Raw genomic sequence first — 17,351 nt, forward strand, 5'->3', positions numbered from 1 at the left:
GCATCTGCTTATGAAAATGTACAGTAATATGTGAAGGCACTGTGAAGCAATATTATCTGTTTATCATTTTTATTTCTGGCAAAGGGTGTTCAGACAATTCCCTGTTCTATTTCAAAAACTAAAAGGTTTAGAGAAAGAAGTAAGACACGATAACATTATTTAGTTAACTTCCTTGTACGTCCTGTATTTTATTCAGCATGTGTGGTTTACATTATGAGCAAATGTAAAGACATCTTTTTAAAAAGACAGCAAATTGTAATTTGATACAGAAAAGCAAAGTAACAAGTAGAAACCAAATAAAGAAATGAAAATGAATATAAAGTACCAGATAAACTCATAAAACAGATGAGCTGGTAAAATGAAACATGATTAGCATCAATTTCTTTGCAATTACAATTATCAGTTAACAATTATTTGTATGAGATTTTTGTATATTCCAGTTTGAATAGACAGTAAATATTATACGGTAACTGTGACTGACATTTTTGATTGTTTTAATCTTACAGTTTTCTTCAATAGCAACACAAATATTTTATTTAATCTCCAAATAAAAGAAAGAATGAATGTCCAGAAACGTAATTGTTATTAAATTTGTGTGGTTCTTAATGAGCAGCAATTTTTCAATTCAATAACACTTTTCCTATTCTAACCAGTTCATCACAAGAGGGGACTTTGATCCAAGGTGGGGGATGCTGAAGGCAGTGGTCCAGGTGCTCCAGTGGGGGAATAGAGGGAGTTTAAAGGGGTGGGGTACCCGTGGACAGCTGTGGGTGAAGCAGGTGTGTCTCCTCCCATCATCATCATCATCTGGCCTCCTGCAGGGGGTGCTGCGATGCCCGCTGGTACCAAGGCTGCCATACCGCTGTGAATTGTGGGCCAGGGCGCTGCAGCTGGACCTGCCCACTGATTTCCCAGAAATCCCTGCTGGCCCCAGGGCATGGTGGTGGGAGAGTACGGGGGAGAGGAGTACGGAGAGCCGCCTGCTGGCTGTGTGGGGAACATGGAGAGGATCTGAGAGGACGAGAGCGCTGGCTGTGGAGACTCTGAGAGACAAGAAGAACGATTAGTCGCGTCACTGTTTATTGAAAAGTTACTGGAGCACTTCATGGAGTCACTGCATCAAGAAATAGTTTCTGCACAAAACTCTCTGTGAAGTTGTCATTTTATTTACACTTTACAAGTTTATGTACATATTAAACAAAGTGTTTTTATTAGTGGGCTTTAGAGATGTTGGGAGGCTGAATATTAAACCTACAGATAGTCAGGATGGCTGTTCCCACCTCTTCACAGTATTTATGCTAAGCTAAATGAATCAAGCCCGGGCTTCATATTAAATCAGCAAATATGGTATTGATCTTTTTCCATCTACCTCACTTCAAGAAACCGATTTTTTTTTTAAAGTTCTTCAACTTTTCTCTGTTTTAAATCTTACAAATTAAAAATCTTTTGGTTTGGATGGTTGGTGGAATGATAATTTAAAGGAGACACCTTGAGCTCCAAACGCTGTGATGCACAAAAAAAACAGAATATTGAAATATTTTGTGATATTTTACATTTGAACTTTTTTTACTTTTAGTGTGTGGGATTTGGCGGCATCCATTGGTGACGGTGCAGATTGCAACCAACTGAAACTTTTCCTGTGTGCTTAGCGTGTAGGAGAACCTTATCTAAGGCCAGTGTATGGTTTGTCTGTTCTGGGCTACTGTAGAAACATGGTGGCCACATCTATAAAGTGGACCCAATCTGTTAGTTTTAAGCGTAACCGGAGTTTATTTTCTATGATTTCTTTAATGGCAAAGTTTTTGATTTGTGTCGTTCATTTAGGTAATTAAAACCATTTTAAGAAGTGCTTTATGAATAAATGTATTTACTACCGTTGTTAAAGTCAGGTAAAGGTCATTGTCATAAGTAATAAGGACCAACACAAAGACAGGATGGGAAACTGGGCCTCTGATGTTGAAGATGTACAATACAGCGCCACATCACAAACATATGAACATCACTCTGCCAACTACTCACACATTTAATCTGGGGACAATTTTCAACAAAAATCTAAAACTAAAACATTGATGCTGTAACTCCATATGTTGTGATTTTATAATTTTTCCACTAGTGTACCAGAGAGTAGGTTCAACCACATTCAATACCACAGTGTGATGGGTGTGTGTGTGTTTTGACACTATGTAAAAGGCGTTAAGGCTGTGATTCGGTAAAACAAGAAGGAGATGTAAACAATGAGTCACAGTTGAGATCTAAAGGAGGGAAGTTGTCAGTGTTTGTTTGATTTACCTGTAGTTTTATGGCAGAACAGTTTGATATTTATGATGATAACTATTGAATGATGGGATATCAAACTGATAAACCCTGAACTAGGTTTCTGTATGAATCCTCCCTCTGATGTGATGGCAATGAAGGACTGTACTATAATATATGTTGTGCCTTCATGTGTGTCTCTATCTGTTAATCAAAATCCAATCAAGACTACAAACTAGTGCTGCAACAATAAGTTGAGCTGCAAGTATTTTGAAAATTAAATAATGGATAAAGTAATACATCATTCCAAAAATCGCAGAAAACGCTGTTTCAGCTTCTGAAAAATGTTGATTTCCTGCTTTTCTCTGTATAATACCATATTAAACTGGGTATCTGGGTTTTGGACTGACAAAACAAAACATTTAAGAATTACTTTGGACTTTGAGGAACTGAGATGGACATTTGTTACCATTTTTCAGATTTTTTGATGGACTAAATGATTGATCGATTTATCTAGAAAACATTTCTAACAATTTATTGAAAAAGAATTGGAAATTGCACCCAAAACGTTCAGAAAAGCCTCTTCCAATTCTATAATGTTTGGCCACAATATATATAAAAAAACAACCTATTTGACCAATGGCTCCATGTTGTGTGTAATGTGCTTTGTTGGCCTGTTTAAGTAAACTGCTGGGACTTTGTAAAGAAAAAAATATAGTTATTAGGCTAAACATTATCTAAATTTATAAATTAGGTAAACTATGAAAGCAACTTGTTGGAGACTAAATGATGAGGGGAAGGATTATTTTGTCCTGGGCCGTCCTCTTAGCACCTTCACCAAGGCTGTGTGCTGCCCCCAACTGGCTCTACACATGAAATGTTTCAGGTCACAGTTGGTTAAAGGAATACTTCCACCACAAAAGGACCATTTGTATATCAATTAAACTTGGCATGTTACCTTGAATTCTTGAAGACAACTTTTTCTCTCATGCCTTCACAGAGAATGAAGAATCATAAAATGGAGAAAAGTCTTGATGAATTGAAGGAAACGGGCAGGCGTATTTAACAACAGGAAAACTAAATCAAGAAATCTGTTTAGAAAACTAAGACAACTCATTCACTATACTCCGAGTCTCATCTATCCAGTCAAATGCTCAGTACCTCGCAAACATGGATCTTTGATTAAAAACCTTACTATTCAGATCACTTTGGACTCATCCAGATGAGTATCTGCCTGAGCAAGCATGAGACTGTTTATACATTTTAAGTATAAACAAATGTTAATTTTGTGGTTGAAGTATTGAAGTTAGTAAAAGAGAGTAAGTGCAGGGTCAGTTCCTGGACTCATGTTGAAACTTACCTGGCTGACTGGTGCTCTGGTTGGGCATCAGCGGTTCCTCCATCTGGACGGAGAAGACTTCCATCAGCTCATTACTGAAAGAGGCCTGAAGACACAGAAACACTACAGTCTGTATTGTTGTATCATTGTGAGGAGCCACACAATAGCTGACTATACATAAACATATACAATATGAATAAAATAGAAATCGGACTAAAATAGAGATGCTGCGTCAACTCCTCTCATTTATCACTATCATGACCTCAGAGGTTAAGCAGCTGGCTAACTAGCTCACTTTAACTGCCATAAACCTCTAAGCTATTCAGTATTTAGAGTTGAAAACATTTAAATTCTGAAATTTCAGTTGTTTCTGTTGTTCTGACTGCAATGGTTTGGTAGTTATATTCTCAAAGGTTCTGGTGAATCACAGTGGAGTTAAACAGTCACATGTGTGATATTGTGTTTTGTTGATTGAACCTGGTTTGATTGTCCTGAAGAAGAATTCGGCCATGGACTGAAGACATCCTCAAAAGCTGCTCCCTGAAAAATAAAGCTACACTGAAAAGCTTTGTTTCAACATGTAGGAAAGATAAGAAAACACAAAGATATTTATTTAATGATAAACCTCAGCAGAAAATGTAGGGGTTGTTCAACATTTAAGAATACAACTGAGCCTTTTCATTCTCTCATTTACCTCAGCTGGAGGGACTGAACTGTCATTTAATTGCAGTAAGGAACTGGTCTGAAAAAAACATGCAGACAAAATTGAACACAGTGTTGACGAAAAAAATATCTAAAAACATACACCAAAGAAGCCCCCCCACTTATAGTGATTTTCTCTGACTTGTTTCAGTGCCTCTGCAGGTTCTTGTGGCGTCTCCTGTTCCACAACCTGACAAACCTCCTCAATGTCAACCAGGACCGGTTCTGCCTGACGGACACAGAAAAAAACGTCACACTGCACCTCAAACACATTCACTGCAGGGTGGCACCCAACGAACACAGCACAGAAATGATGTGTAGTACTGTGTGTCGGCACCAGGTTGGCTGTCTTGATGTAGAAGAGGCTGTAGGTGTCTTGGTGTTGGTAAACGTAGGCCAGAGCTCTGGGGTCGGACTCATCTTTGGTCAAAGAGCTGATCCTGCTCCTGTCGTGGTCATGAAGTATAGCCTGAAAAACAAATTAAAAAGAGAATCTGAGGTTTTAGTTTTGTTACAACGTATCAAACCACTGTGTCAACATTCAGCAACAAAAAAGCTGATTACAATTACTGGAAGAAAAAAAGAGAAATTAAGACGATTATAACCATAAAATGCAACCAGATTTAAGTTGTTTTGTCTGGTTTCTGATCTCAAACGGTTTCTGCTTCTCTAGCTCTTGTATGCAATTTTTCTAGATCTTGTTTCAATATCATTAATTGTTAATTTTTGGGCTTAAAACTAAAAGAGGGAAAATCAATTTTACAGAATTTAGCTTGTTGAATGTGAAAGGTATATAAAGAATTGTTGAATTACAGGCAAACTTTTGTGATGTTTGTTATCACCACAAAAATTTGACCCAAAATAATGAGCAGAAGTGGAACCGAAACGTAAATCATCTGTGAACACCCACTTCCACATAATGTGCAGTATCCACTTCACATAGGAAGCACACTTCCTCATTTCATTAACCACCCCTTCTCAAATGTTTCACAGATTATTATTGGAAGAACTATGTCAACTGTATGCTTTCAGGGAGGAAAATGGAGATATTTATAAAATATCTTCATGGACTAAACTAGACTCATTAGAAAATTCATTTCAGATGTAAAGATATTAAGTTTTGCCTCCAGGAGAAAACCTGATAATTGACTTGTGAAAATGATTCAAATGTTACAAAATGTTATCTTGAACGCATTTTGTTTTTTCAACTGGAACACCTCAATGGTTGTTGTGGTTGCGCACAAGATTAACCATCAACCTGAGTTTCTAAAGGACAACAAAATGAGGAAAGAGAGATTTGGAGTGTAACTCACCCCGGTCCTTTCATCGACCATTTTCAGTCCGCTGGAGGAAACTTTCAACCAGACTCTCTGCTTGTGTTTCCCCTGTCTCCTTGCTGCTGCCTCAAAGCCCTGACACAGATGAGGTATTAAAACAAAGTTTGAGTGGTAGGAGCAAAGTCAGAAGAGCTGAGGTTAGAGTGTGGTGGGTCAGAGCAGACACATCTAAAAGTGAAATAAATGTTTATACTGATGATATTAAAGCCACTATGTGTAGATTTTTTTTCTAACTAGCTGTTTTCCCTCTCTGAATATTAATTGTCTGATTATAGCTTTTAACTTGTAACTGTAATGCTGAACTGTTCAATGTTTGGTGGTTAGTGTTTTTTTTTTTTTTTTTACATGATCACTGGGGGGAGCAAAGACATCAGAATATCAAAAGCTGTTTTTCTTCAACACTAATTCCCATCCAGTTCTCTCCAAGAATATTTTAGCCCCTGTGGCCTGTTTTTTTAAAAGCTGTTGTGTACGGGTGGACGTAAATCCCGCTGGATTGTGCAAAGTCCCCTGAGATTGGAGGGCCTGAAGCCACTGAAAAGTCAGGGGTGAGCAGGATGTCAGATATATCAAAATCCTTCTTCTGAACCGCAGGATTTTTCCCACAACTCCTTTTTCATCCAAGGAACCCAGTTTATTTGCAAAGTACCTGTTGCTGAGAAGTTTTCAATGAGCCTGAAACTAACAGGTCTTTAATGTCTTTCAACAAAGTTATCAGAATGATTTTAAATATAAAATTAAAATACTTGTTTTGTACCATTATCCATGCCACTGACCACAACGTCCATCATTCGACTCCCTGGGGACCTTTGTTTTATCAAATACAGGCAAAAAGCCAAAATAATAATAAACAAATATCTCAACAACTATGGATTAAGATAAAATGTTGTACAGAAGTTGATGGTCCCCAGAGGATGAACCACTTTTCCTGTAGCGCCGCCATGGGGTTGACAGTTTTGGGTTTTAGTGAAATATCTCAACAACTATCAGATGGGTTGCTGCTGGGCATTTTTGTACAAAAAGTGTCCCCCTCAGGTTGAATTTGATAACCCTCTGACTTTTCATCTTCAAGCAACCGATTCCCACTCCCAACACGTCAAATATTGCAGCTTGGTAAGTGATCCTCGGCGTCTGACATCAACACATATTAGCGTGTGTATGTGATGCACACGTCCGGGGCATTACAGTGAGAGCAACTGACGTAGTATAGAGAGCGAGATAGTTCACCCAGAAGAGGTGGATGGGTCAAACAAACACATAACTTTTGTCCAGGAGACTGCTGTTCATGTCTGAAGTGGATTAGTTGCCTAAAGATGACCATCTGTGAAGATGGAAGTTTATTTTGAAAATTGACTATGCATCTCACAAGCTTATGCTGACACAGCATCACTGAGACCTGCAGAACTGACAGTAGATGGGTACATAGAGTAACCGTAGACTGTATGGAATATGGATGTAGTCTCTGTTTCGTCACACATAGGTGTCTGAGAAGTCTTTGTGAAGTTCAAACTGAGTGGCCTTCAAGAGTCGCCATCTTGACAGTGACGAAAGCCTGAGGTGTCATAGTTTGAGATTAGGAGCAATGAACAACTTTGTGATTTGACACATTGAAGTGAGATTTAGCAGCATCATAACTTTGATTTGTCCAATACTTTGGTTTATGACCAAACTCCTGCCAAACTAACGACATCCCTTCATCCTCAGCGGTACTTTCTGCTAACGGCTAATAAACGGATAGTCTTAGCGTTGACTATAAACTTGATAGTTACTGGATTAAAACTACTTTTAGGATGCGAGTAAAGGGGAAAAGCACCTTGGACATAAACATTGATGTTGAAATAGAGGATAATTTATCTCCAGAAGGATTTTATTCAAGAAATTTCTGAAAAAGACTCTTAACCTTTTTCTTTTTATCTCACTGGTCATATGATATCAGACTTGTAATGTTTATCTTTCATCTTCTCTCCTGATGAAATGACTGCAGTTGTGGAGGACGAGAGGATCGTCTCACAGGTCGCCCAGCTTTAATTAAGAGCAGACAGATGGTTAGTTTGTTTTGGCTTTGGTGGACCGACTGACTACCTTGAGCTTCATCATAGAGTCCCAGCACATCTTCTCTCCCTGGGCGTCCGGTACCGGGTCAACGCCGATCAGCTTGGCTTTGTAGCGAACCCCGTCTCCATGGAAACGGGAGGTGGCGTCACTGGGTGCTCTGGGTGCTCCTGGGAAATATGAAGAGGTGAGACAGAATGTCAAACTATGAGGATAAATCTGTCTCAAAGGGTGGAAATGAAATGTCTGTGTTTATTAGTGGTACTAAATTATGTTTTAATTTTGTTTGTTTGTCATAATCTGATTAAAGTAAATGTGTATTTGTGTTTTTATCATGTTTGCACGTCTTATACTCTAATGTCTCCGTGTTTTTATAAAGTCTAGCACTTGTGTTTTCGGGTGTACATATTTGTGTGTGTGTGTTTGTAAATGGATAATCAGTTCAAGTATGTTAGTGTTATAATGTTCTCAATGTGTGTGGGGCGGAAACTGCTGAGTGAGCTTCTGATGCTTGGTCAATGTTTCATCCCCGTCATTTATTGATTATAGAAATGTCGGTATGTGTTGCTGTAACAAAGGTCAGCTCTTCAAAGGCCTGTAAACACAGTTTACAGACTTTTAGTTACAGTTAAGTTAAATGATCAGCACATTTCACAGTCCAATAAAAAGTAAGTCAGTGACCTGAGCTGGTGATTGTCAAAAGCCAAATAAACTCTAAAATGAACAAAAATAGTTCCTTTGAAGACAGTTAACTTATATTTTCACGGCAACATTAACACACTATATTATGCCCACTTGTTACTGCGGTGTGGGTGTGAAGTTTCTGATGTGAGTGGGATATAAATATTCTGCTGACAGTGTTCAACTTTAATAGTGCGTCTCCTGTGAGAGATGACAACGAATGACAAATCTTGTTATATTGAGGAGCTCTGGAGAGGACTTACTGAAGAGTCGGAAAAAATAGGCAGAATAAAAGGTTTGATATCTCACTGCATATGTCCAAAGTCAACATTTGGTTACAAAAATCAATCTATTGTCAAATCTACATTTTGATTTGATAGTTAATTATTAAAAAATAATAAATAAAAATATATTTTTAGACTCAAACATATTGATAACTGCATTTTGTACCTATAAATGAACACAACTAGCTTACTTCCATACCTATGCAACAATTTATCTCCTTACTCGAAGCCTACAAACGAACCAAAGTACTGAAAGAATACAGCATCGGATTTCAGAAGTTTTATAATCCTTAAATTCATCATAGAAGTTTGACTCCTGCAGGTTTACTGCCGTTTTTATAGGCACAGAACTGGGATATAGTCTTACCCAAAGTAATCATATTCTCATAAAACCATCATTGTGGCTAAACGTTAATGTGTCTGAGAAGTGTTTAAAGCAGATTGAGTAAGATTTACATTTCTGAGACTTACAGTGACACGAGGAAACTTTATAGACAAACCAGCAAATGTTTGCAAATAAAAATACCTGAAAAGATGGATAAATATTTATCCGGTTTCACATGACGTTGGAAACCTGTTAAAGGATTTCCAGTAAGACTCCACTGTATAACTCAACAGTGTGTTTCCCAAACAACTGGAACAGCTGGACACCCTGCAGTAATGCATGAAGGAGAAACAAGGAAGAAGAACAAAACAAGTCTGACCTAAAAAAAACAAAAAACACTCCCGTTTCCCATCAGATATTAACAAAGTCACAGATCAGGGGACATACTGTAATGTAGACTGTATTGTCAGTTATACAGTGAACCGCTTCATTTACATTTGTCATGTGTGTGGGTCATTTCTTCTCACAAAGCCGTTTCCCTGAACAAATACAATAATAAAAGAGTAAATCCTCCTGATCTTTATAACACTCGACATTAGAAGGTGATTATTTATATTAATTAAAGGTGTACTTCAGTGATTTTGTATTAAACTATCATAAAGTTGGTGGATTCAAAAGAAGGGTCAAAAACAAAGAAGCAGATGCATCCCGGCTACTGTGAGTAATCAGACATCAGAAAGTTTGCTTTGTTTTCTCTCTAAAACCACTGGTAGTATTTCTTTAAATTTTAGGCGATCTTCTGAAATGTTGCAAAAAAAGAGGAAAATGCACATTTAACGTGTTTGCATCAGCTGGTTTGGAGCGAATAACTCGGATACAGTGTAGTTTGATCATATGTTGATGCTGAAGGCTTGTATGGCTGTAATCCACCAGTAAACAGAGTAGAAGAAGTAGTAGAGGTTGCGAACCGTAAACAAATTGGCTTGTCCATTTTACCATATCAAACTCATCTAGAAGAACATAATGGCAGGAGGTTTTCAGGAGAGAAAGTTTTAATTGTTCTTTCATGTCATCTTGGCCACGTCATGTTGACCTGAGAATATCCGTGAAGACACCGACAGCAGAAACAGTGGATCACTCATGTGAGTAAATGTTCTCTACGTCAGAATTTATTTGGTTAAATGAGTTTCCACAATCCATTTAGTGGATCAACTTTTTTAGGACAAAGGCAAAGACCACCTCAAGCGAGCATAATACCTTTTTTTTTCGGAAGTTTCATCAATTTCCTTTCTGTTTCCAACAGCTTCTCTGCCAAACTTCAAAATGCATATAAAAATGTAAATGGAAACACAGCTATTGTTAATCTCTAGTATGAAGCAAGCTCCCAAAACAGTAGATTCTACATTTCTTTTTTGTTTGCTACCTTTGGGTTTGGCTTCATTTTGGAAGGAACTCTTCGTACAAAAAATATAAATCAAGTCAGCAGGTCACCTTAAGTCAATTTAACACTTTCTAAAATTGTTGTGAAAACCTAATAGATTACTTCTAGAGGGAGTTGTTATTGAGAGCAAATAGCTGCCCTGCAACTGTTTTGTGTCTCTAGTGATGTTTTACACTTTGATTTCAAATCTCGTCATGTATTTTCCACTATTTAGGTATAGCCACACGCAGATACAATACATTTTGATAATGTTGTAACTACTAAAGTCGAAATGAATTAAAGATTAGCCTGCCCAACCATGTCTGTCAATTCAGCAGATTTTGTTCATATCACCAGTTACAGCTTCTGTCAAAAAGGCAGAACTCTTAGCTTCATTTTTGTCTGAGAACCAAAGCCGACAAGCAACAGCAGCTAAACACTTGTACCTCTTGTGCTGGAGGAAAGCCAGGTCCTGACAGAAATTTGGCCCGGTGCATGACAACTCACAGCCGTTTGCTCTGTCTCCATCATGATGAGGTCTGGTTGGAAATTAAAGGCTGGGGCGTTGCAGAATGCACTGAGAACAATGTTACTGTAACTTGTTTGCAGCAAGAGAGCATTCCTCCTTGGTCTGGGCGCTTGAGAAAAAGACAGCAGCGTTGTTGTAGAGAAAATCAAAGAATATCAGACATTTAAAACTGTCCAACTGCAATGAAAAAAAACATGTTTTTATTTTCTAGAAAGAGAGAAGAAACAGGTTGATCCACCTCACCTGCTGGTTGTCTGTCTCTGCTTTGACCCCGCTTCTTGGCTCGACTCACAGCCAAAACTTCTCAGAGTCAAAGTTCAGGCTGCAGATTCACTGGTGATATATTAACATCCGCTGGGAGTCCCGAAGACATGGGAACTCTTGGATGAGGCCATAAATGCTCTAATAGGGAATATGCCCAGTACATGGTGCTGTCCCTCTTTGGGGATGAAAGTGATTTGGGTGGAATTTTCTAAAAATAACCGTTGAACTGAAATAATGCGCTTGATGATGAAGTAATGTAATCTCTCTCGTGCACCACTTTAAGGATTGTTTTTTCTCAAAATGTAGTATTTTATACTTCATTATTCATGTATCAATTACAATGCCTATAAAAAGTATTCACCCCCTTGGAAGTTTCACCCTTTTGTTGCTTTTATACATGAAATCATAGTCAATATAATTTGGCTTTTTTGACAAGAATTTGCAAAAAAAAAAAAACCCTCTTTAATATCAAAGTGAAAACAGATTTTTACAAAATAATGTCAATGAATTAAAAATATATAAGGTAAAGTAAATGATTGCATAAATATTCACCCTCTTCAGGTCAGTATTTAGTAGATGCACCTTTGGCTGCAATCACAGCACTGAGTCTGTGTGGATATGTCTCAATCAGGCTGGCACATCTGGACACTGAAATTTTTCACCATTCTTCCTTGCAAAACAGCTCAAGCTGTGTCAGGTTGCTCGGGGATTGGGCGTGAACAGCCCTTTTCAAGTCCAGCCACAAATTCCCCGATTGGATTGAGATCTGGGCTTTGACTTGGCCACTCCAGAACATTCTTTTGCTGTTTGTTTTGGGTCGTTGTCTTGCTGGAAAATAAATATTCTCCCAAGTTGTAATTCTCTTGCAGACTGAGTCAGATTATCCTCCAGGATTTGGCGATATTTTTCTGCATTCATGTTCCCCTCTACCTTTACAAGCCTTCCAGGGCCTGCTGCTGAGAAGCATCCCCAGAGCATGATGCTGCCACCACCATGCTTTACGGTGGAGATGGCGCGTTTGTGGTGATGTGCAGTGTTTGGTGTTCGCCAAACATAGCGTCTAGTCTGATGGCCAAAAAGCTCAATTTTTGTCTCAGACCAAAGAACCTTCTTCCAATTGACCTTGGAGTCTCCCACATGCCTTTGGGCGAATTCCAGGTGAGATTTCATACGAGCTTTTTTCAACAGTGGCTTTCTCTTTGCCACTCTCCCATACAGCTTCGACTGGTGAAGAACCCGGGCAACAGTTCTTGTATGTACAGTCTCTCCCATCTGAGCCACTGAAGCTTTTAACTCCTTCAGAGTGGTCGTAGGTGTCTTGGTGGCCTCCCTCACCAGTCTTCTTCTTGCCCGGTCACTCAGTTTTTGAGGACGGCCAGCTCTAGGCAGATTTAAACAAGTGCCATACTCCTTCCATTTCATTATGATGGATTTAACTGAACTCTGTGGGATGTCCAGTGAGTTGAAAATCTTTTTGTAGCCATCTCCTGACTTGTACTTTTCAATGATCTTTTCTCTGAGTTGCTTGGAGTGTTCTTTTGTCTTCATGTTGCAATTGTAGCAGGAATACTGATGAACCAGAGACTGGACCTCCCAGACACAGGTGTTTTTATACTACAATCGCTTGACACACATCAACTGCACTCAGGTGATCTCCATTTCACTAATTGTGACACTGAATTAGGTCAGTCACTTTAAAGGGGGTGAATATTTATTCAAAAACTTATTTTACACTATATGTTTAATTAATTGACATTAGTTTGTAAAAATCTGTTTTCAATTTGACATGAAAGAAGCTTTTTTTTGCAAATTCTTGTCAAAAAAGCCAAATCATATTGACCATGATTTCATGTATAAAAGCAACAAAAGGGGAAAACATCCAAGGGGGGTGAATACTTTTTATAGGCATTGTATATATGCCTTTTCACAAAGTAACTGTGAGGTTGTACTTATATTAAGCGCAGCGGGGTATGCTAATGTCAGCATGTTCATAACAACAATTGTAAGATGCTTTTTAGAAGTTAAAGTCAAAGTTAGGAGAATTTTACAATGGTCACCACCTCAGTATAGAGTGTTAGCATTTGCCAAATGCCCGCGTAGTAAATGCTCTCTTTAGTCAAACTCCACACCACCAGATTTTAACGCATGTTTTCTATTAAGTAATGTAAGCCAAAACTAAGATAATCTTGATGACATCATAGGACATCATTATGGTTATTTTCTGAGACTTGACAAATCTCCCCCAGAGTCACAGAGGACATTGTACAGCTGTTTTCACAGGCTGAGTGGTACTCCTCGAGGATGAGTAAACTGAACATCAAATATAAAATCTCTGCTCCCCCAAAGCACCACTGACTGTTCAGCCTCTGAGGAATGTCTGCGTGTGCGTCATTTTGAGTAGGAAATCTAGATAGACCACAGTGTGTGTCAATTTTTTCAGGCATTCAGAACCTCAGATACACAATGACTGGACACATTTTTATAAAATAAAATTGAGAACACTGAATTAAATTTGGTACTTTCCTCCAATCATGTTAAAGTTAAAATTCAAAATTTTGCGGAATGTTGTTTTTACACTTCGGTTTTTGTACAGATAAAAAAAATAATAAAATGAAACATGTTAATTAGTGAGCTTAAGAGATGCTAGAGGGCCTATTTTTTATTCAGTCTAGCGGTTTCCAGTCTTTGTGCTAAACTAAGCTATTCAGCTGCTGGCTTTACCTTCATATTTTAAGTATAGCTATATTAGTTGTGTCGATCTTCTCATCTAACTCTTTGCAAGAAAATAAATAATTGTATTACCAAAAAAGTGTTCCTTTAAGCGACTGGTCTGAATACTTGAAATACTGAGAGTGGCTGATTTGTTGAGAAAAGTCTCAGTCATGATACTGTCTCTCTTTCTCTTCATCAGGCCTTCCACTTTAGAGGGTTGGAAATGCAAACCATGCACTTTCTCATATAAATATTTATGACCCCGATCACTTGTGACATATTTAGGTTAGCAAAGAAGCTTCTCTACATGAAGAAACATTTTCTCAGGAAGCGAAGCTAATTTGTTGAACAACAGAAACAGGAAGAGTCTAATTGGGCAGATTAGGTACGGCTTTCCCCAAAATCTCCTCTAAATGAGATAGATAATTTTAAAGACAAAATTATATTCAAACCCAACTATTCAGGTCAGTTGGCAGAGACTTTAGTAACCTGAGGACATAAAATATTAGATTAAATCCACTTTGAAACACAACCAAAGACAGTAAAAGGTCACATGGATTACTGTCATAACAGCACTGAGGGGGTTTCAGAACAATTGTGGGATAACAGTTACACACAGATTTCCCAACAGTGACAATGAAGAAGTCAGAAGATATTCTTTAACCCAAAAACCCTTTTACCACAAAGTTCTGAATCATTAAAACAACATTCTAACCTAAGATCAAAAAAGGAGGTCTTATATCCCCACAGCCAGGAATAAAATTGTTTTTGAAGCCTTTATTTCGCAGGAAGCAGAAGCAGAGTTGCAGTCTTTCACACTTCTCTGCGCTTCCTTGGAGCAGTTACCCACCCACAACCCTATAGAGACTGTGTCTGTCCCACGGCCACTTCAATTATTTAAAGTCAACAGAAGAGGAGTTATACAAAATAACTTAATAAAAGTTAAGGCAACCAATGCAACAGTGCATCAAAACAGGACAATTAAATGTGGACTCTTAAATATTAGATCTCTGTACTTGTAAATGATTTAATATCAGATAATCATATTGATTTATTTTGTCTTACTGAAACCTGGCTTTGTCATGAAGTGTACGTTAGCCTTAATGAATCAACTCCTCCAGGTTATATTAATACTCATATTCCTCGAGGCACAGGCCGAGGAGGTGGAGTAGCAGCTATCTTTGACTCAAGCCTATTAATAAACCCTGAACCTAAATTAAATTACAACTCATTTGAAAGCCTTGTTCTTAGTCTTTCAAACCCGAGCGGGAAAGCATTAAAGTCAATTTTATTTGTTATAGTGTACCGTGCACCAGGTGCGTATTCTGAATTCCTATCTGAGTTTTTATCAAGTTTAGTCCTCAAAACAGATAAAGTTATTATTGTAGGGGATTTTAATATTCATGTGGATGTGTATAATGATAGCCTTAGTACTGCGTTTAGTTCATTATTAGATTCTATTGGCTTCTGTCAGTGTGTACATAAACCGACTCACTGTTTTAACCATACCCTCGACCTTGTTCTGGTTTATGGTATTGAAATAGAAAATGTAATTGTCTCTCAACAGAACTCTCTTTTATCGGACCATTATCTAATAACCTTTGAATTTTTTCTACCAGAGTGTACGCCATTAGGCAAAAGTTTCTACACTAGATGTCTATCTGATAATGCTGTAGCTAAATTTAAAGAAGCGATTTCTTCAGGGTTTTATTCAGTACCATTGCTCAATATAACAGAGGACTCCTACGCTAACTTTAGTCCGTCTCAGATTGACCATCTTGTTGATAGTGCTGCATGCTCACTGCGAATGACACTAGACTCTATAGCTCCTCTAAAAAAGAAGCTAATAAAAGAAAGGAGGTTTGCTCCATGGTATTCTCCTCAAACCCGCGCATTAAAGCAAATATCGCGAAGACTTGAAAGGATATGGCGTTCCACCAATGTGGATGAAGCGCGGTTAGTCTGGCGAGACAGTCTTAAAATATATAAGAAGGCACTCCGTAATGCTAGAGCAGCCTATTATTCAGCATTAATAGAGAACAATAAGAACAACCCTAGGGTTCTCTTCAGCACTGTAGCCAGGCTGACAGAGAGTCACAGCTCTGTTGAGCCGTGTATTCCTATAAACCTCAGTAGTAGTGACTTCGTGAACTTCTTTAATGATAAGATTCTAACTATTAGAGAAAAAATGTATAATCTACTGCCCTCAACCAGTACCGATCGATCCACAGCTGTAGAACCTGAAATATATTTAGATGGCTTTTCGCCCATCGACCTTCAACAATTGACTTCAACTATTTCTAAGTCTAAACCTTCCACCTGTCTCTTAGACCCGATTCCGACTAGGCTGCTTAAGGAAGTTTTACCTTTAATTAGCAATTCTTTATTAGAAATGATCAATCTGTCTTTACTAACGGGCCATGTACCACAGGCCTTCAAACTAGCTGTAATTAAACCTCTTCTTAAGAAACCTACTCTTGATCCAGAGGTGTTGGCTAACTATAGACCTATATCCAACCTTCCGTTCCTCTCTAAGATCCTTGAGAAAGCAGTAGCAAATCAGCTGTGTGACTTTATGCATAACAATAGTTTATTTGAGGATTTTCAGTCAGGATTTAGAGTGAATCATAGCACAGAGACGGCACTGGTGAAAATGACCAATGACCTTCTAATAGCTTCAGACAAAGGACTTGTCTCTGTACTTGTATTGCTAGACCTTAGTGCTGCATTTGATACCATTGATCATCAAATCCTATTACAGAGATTGGAGCATCTAATAGGCATTAAAGGAACCGCACTTAGCTGGTTTAAGTCGTATTTATTATTATTATTATTGTTATTATTATTATTATATTCCTTTATTGATCCCCATGGGGGAAATTTGAGTGTTGCAGCAGCTCAACTACACAGACACAGACAATAAATACACATACTATACAACAAAATAAAGATAGAACAAAAATAAAAATAAAAATAAAATAAAAATAAAAATAAAAATAAAAATAAAAATAAAAATAAAAATGTACAGTATATCCACATGGGGGGGCCTGGTCAGCATGTTGACAGACTGTGGTCTCCGCTGTTGTTATACAGTCTGATGGCAGTGGGCACAAATGAGCGTCTGAAGCGCTCCGTCCTGCTCTTTGGCAGAATCAGCCGATGGCTGAAAGAGCTGCCCAGCTGCCACAGTTCCTCATGGAGAGGGTGAGAGGGATTGTCCAGGATGGCTCCGAGTTTGGCCTTCATCCTCACCCACTAACTCCAGACTGTCCAGCTCCAGACCCACCACAGAGCTGGCTTTCCTCACCAGCTTATTAAGTTTGTTGGCATCTCCAGTCCTGATGCCACCACCCCAGCACGCTACATCCTCTGGTCCTAACAGTCTGCTGAGAGAGGGGGAGGTGGCAGAGGTGTAGATGGAAGGGGAGCAGAGACTCCAGCAGAGGTGTGAAT

The 17,351-nt window shown here is 38.4% G+C and overlaps 1 protein-coding gene across 1 annotated transcript; it reads right to left on the reverse strand.

Annotated features, from left to right (window-relative positions):
• Positions 1-330: 330 nt before the first annotated feature.
• Positions 331-11,200, reverse strand: LOC129094987 (disabled homolog 1-like). The gene is made up of 10 exons (XM_054603322.1): positions 11,166-11,200; positions 10,840-11,031; positions 7,714-7,853; positions 5,608-5,706; positions 4,632-4,763; positions 4,437-4,523; positions 4,287-4,334; positions 4,070-4,132; positions 3,614-3,698; positions 331-1,043 (listed from the first exon to the last, which is right to left on the reverse strand). The coding sequence occupies exons 2-10, from the start codon at positions 10,922-10,924 to the stop codon at positions 658-660; spliced, it is 1,125 nt and encodes a 374-aa protein (XP_054459297.1). The 5' UTR covers positions 10,925-11,031; positions 11,166-11,200; the 3' UTR covers positions 331-657.
• Between the last annotated feature and the right edge of the window lie 6,151 nt (positions 11,201-17,351).

Source organism: Anoplopoma fimbria, chromosome 8 (genome assembly GCF_027596085.1).
Source record: "Anoplopoma fimbria isolate UVic2021 breed Golden Eagle Sablefish chromosome 8, Afim_UVic_2022, whole genome shotgun sequence".
Lineage (NCBI taxonomy): Eukaryota > Metazoa > Chordata > Actinopteri > Perciformes > Anoplopomatidae > Anoplopoma > Anoplopoma fimbria.

Bases quoted from the DNA above. Each gene is read 5' to 3' on its own strand.
- LOC129094987 (XM_054603322.1), bottom strand. From the start codon at position 10,924: ATGATGGAGACAGAGCAAACGGCTGTGAGTTGTCATGCACCGGGCCAA. The intron at 7,854-10,839 runs GTACAAGTGTTT...CATATTTCCCAG, and splicing joins GCTTTCCTCCAGCACAAGAG to GAGCACCCAGAGCACCCAGT. The intron at 4,764-5,607 runs GTGAGTTACACT...TTTGTTTTTCAG, and splicing joins TGGTCGATGAAAGGACCGGG to GCTATACTTCATGACCACGA.